The sequence below is a fragment of the Cydia pomonella genome, chromosome 3, assembly GCF_033807575.1.
Source record: "Cydia pomonella isolate Wapato2018A chromosome 3, ilCydPomo1, whole genome shotgun sequence".
Classification (NCBI taxonomy): domain Eukaryota; kingdom Metazoa; phylum Arthropoda; class Insecta; order Lepidoptera; family Tortricidae; genus Cydia; species Cydia pomonella.
The window spans coordinates 33,678,524-33,682,076 of NC_084705.1; the positions used below are offsets into that span (position 1 = coordinate 33,678,524).

At 48.7% G+C, this 3,553-nt stretch overlaps 1 protein-coding gene across 1 annotated transcript; it reads right to left on the reverse strand.

Annotated features, from left to right (window-relative positions):
* Positions 1-1,232: 1,232 nt before the first annotated feature.
* On the reverse strand, positions 1,233-2,834 carry LOC133516605 (actin, muscle). Its single transcript, XM_061849616.1, has one exon. It carries the CDS (start codon positions 2,696-2,698, stop codon positions 1,568-1,570), a length of 1,131 nt encoding a protein of 376 aa, XP_061705600.1. The 5' UTR covers positions 2,699-2,834; the 3' UTR covers positions 1,233-1,567.
* Positions 2,835-3,553: the final 719 nt, after the last annotated feature.

The following is a 3,553-nucleotide window of genomic DNA, read 5'->3' on the forward strand; positions in this document are numbered from 1 at the left end:
ATAAATATATATAAACACCTAAATACATAGAAACACCCATAACTCAGAAATATATAATCTAATGTGTGATTAACTAGAGAAAGAACAGTCACAATTTAAAATTCCAACTAAGACTGACTCGATACGAGCACTTAACCAATTTAGACATAAAACGTGTGTAAATATATTTACCTATCTATTTGTCATTCAACACTAATTAACACTGGAATAATATTTAAAATAACCATTTAATACAATGTGAATAACATATTGTTGTCAAAGGATAGCATATAAATATTCTTAGTGCACAAGCGTTGACCCAAAGTGTTAACGTTACTCGTATTCATGAGATTAAGTAGCTGGCACCTAAACAGTGAGCATAGTATAAACTTCGGAAACCGAAATTTGTTTATCTCTGTTACTCATGCAAACAAAAGAGTACCAGCAACAGGGACGGATATAGACGTGCTTCCCGAAATTCGCGGTAGGCCAGATCCTAGTGGCGCCTCGCACCAAACATGACGACGCATCGGGCAGATGTCTGGTGTGACCGAGGTAATTCAACAAGTTATTTATATCATGGTCGCGGTCCAGTATATCCCCAGCCAACCGTAACCAACAGCTGTCACGAAACGGGGTGTCAAATTAGCACGGACGAGAGCGATTCAAGAATAGGACCGGGAACGTGCCCATCGCAGTGAACCTGCCATCACCTTTTTAGAACAAACGCTAAGTATAGACCACTCCGTTGTTATTGGTCACTGGACGCTCCAGGCCAAGCTTGTAAACTTGCGCTCTAAAAACTGTTTCGAAATTCCGAATGTCGATTATCTTACGTCACACTTTCAGTTTTTACCGGTCTATTAGCGGCGCGACTCCCGCCGCTCCAGCGCTCTATTAATAGTCAAACGCAGCGATTTTTTCTTGATGTATTTACGGAACGGCTTCAGGTTCCCTCCACCGCGGGATTCCGATAAAATTAGAGAATGCTCGTCTTTACTATTTATGGTAGTGCCGGAGGGGCTATATCGGGACGCGGCGGGAGGCGCGGCGTGGGGTGTTGGCGGTGCCAACGTGGGATGGATGACAATGACGACACCTGCACCGGCCGCTGGACCGTCAAATAATATAATCGAGCATCGAGGAAACTGACACCGCTGACGAGGTGACGCCTTGTCAACGATCTCGGTTCTGAGATAACAATGTGAAGGAAAAGGGGGAGAGGAGTATGTACTTATGAAAACCAAAATAGATCGGTGTATAAAAAGAAATGATTGTAATTAAAATAAATAAATTAACCGTTTATTTATTAATTACATTTTGGCGTGAGATCCATAACGATCCCGAGTATAATAAAAATAAAAAAGAAATTAAAATTATATAAATTTTACAATAAATTACATTAATATAAGATGGCGTTATATTTAGATGTTCAGTTCTGTCAGGTATCACTACGTACAACGTACAAAATGCTGATGTCCCCACTGGGGACCGATAGCACAAACACCACGAACACGGCACGGCCGCGGGGCGGGGCGCGGGCGGGGCGCGCGCGCCGCTCCGCCGCCGGCCAACCGCTGCTGGACGCTTAGAAGCACTTGCGGTGGACGATGCCGGGGCCGGACTCGTCGTACTCCTCCTTGGAGATCCACATCTGCTGGAAGGTAGAGAGGGAGGCCAGGATGGATCCACCGATCCATACGGAGTACTTCCTCTCGGGGGGAGCGATGATCTTGATCTTGATGGTGGAGGGAGCCAGGGCGGTGATCTCCTTCTGCATCCTGTCGGCGATACCGGGGTACATGGTGGTACCACCGGACATGACGGTGTTGGCGTACAGGTCCTTACGGATGTCAACGTCGCACTTCATGATGGAGTTGTACACGGTCTCGTGGATACCGCAGGATTCCATACCCAGGAAGGAAGGCTGGAACAGGGCTTCGGGGCAACGGAACCTCTCGTTACCGATGGTGATGACCTGACCGTCAGGAAGTTCGTAGGACTTCTCGAGGGAGGTGGAGGCGGCGGCGGTGGCCATCTCCTGCTCGAAGTCGAGGGCGACATAGCACAACTTCTCCTTGATGTCACGCACGATTTCCCTCTCAGCGGTGGTGGTGAATGAGTAACCACGCTCGGTGAGGATCTTCATCAGGTAGTCGGTCAAGTCGCGACCGGCCAAGTCCAGACGGAGGATGGCGTGGGGAAGGGCATAACCTTCGTAGATGGGGACGGTGTGGGAGACACCATCTCCGGAGTCCAGCACGATACCGGTGGTACGACCGGAAGCGTACAGGGAGAGCACGGCCTGGATGGCGACGTACATGGCCGGGGAGTTGAAGGTCTCAAACATGATCTGGGTCATCTTTTCCCTGTTGGCCTTAGGGTTGAGGGGAGCCTCGGTCAGGAGGACGGGGTGCTCCTCAGGCGCGACGCGCAGCTCGTTGTAGAAGGTGTGGTGCCAGATCTTCTCCATATCGTCCCAGTTGGTGATGATACCGTGCTCGATGGGGTACTTCAGGGTGAGGATACCTCTCTTGCTCTGGGCCTCGTCTCCTACGTAGGAGTCCTTCTGACCCATGCCCACCATGACGCCCTGATGACGGGGGCGACCCACGATGGACGGGAACACGGCGCGCGGCGCGTCGTCACCGGCGAAACCGGCCTTGCACATGCCGGAGCCATTGTCTACTACGAGCGCGGCAACATCGTCGTCACACATGTTGGCGGTTGTGTTGGGTGTCGGGACGCGGGATGTTGACTCTACGGCAGCGAGACTGCGAGTGCGGAGAGGACGGCGCGGGAGGCTTATATATGCGCGGCCGCGCTGCGCTCGCGCCCATACAAGGCGCGCGCTCCGCCGCCCGCGGCCACTGCTTCGCGCCGCCGACCCCTGACCCTGACGGTCTGGGGTGGCAAACTACCCCAATGATCACCCCCTAGAACCGATCCTAGATCAATTTAAAATCCTGAAGTCCTAGGTGCACCCTGCCGCCTTATCGGGCGCTCGCTGCACGCCGGAGCGAAAGTACTACGGGCAGTGGCGAGCCCTTTTTAGGATTAGGATTTCTTTCGCTTTTTTCATAAATTTTTAAGCACTTTTAAATTCTATCCCTTGAAAATTAATGTTATCGTATTTTTAGTACATCAAAATAACAACAAATAACACATAAGTTATTGATAATTAGGTTTCTCACTTATGTACGGATTGATCAAAGTCTATCAAGAAAACTTGATTTAAACACCTTTGCTATCATACCTTTATCTTAAAAAAGTTTACAAATGACTAGCAAAAAAACTATGAAATTTGAAGTTGTGTATAGTTATTAGGAACTTCTTTTATTTGTATGCCTCTCAAATGGCATATTTACCCCTAAAACTTTACATGAACATAGCAATCGATTATTTTTATCCAATTTTATCCCGCGAGTCGCATACAAATCGGAAGCGCTCGATCAAGTGCACGCGATTGGCAAGGGCCGATGCGTCCTATTGATCTATTACCTATTGTTTACAAAGTATTAATACAATTGGTTCAACAGCGAAGTTCAGTGCGACAGATATATTTAGTAACCAT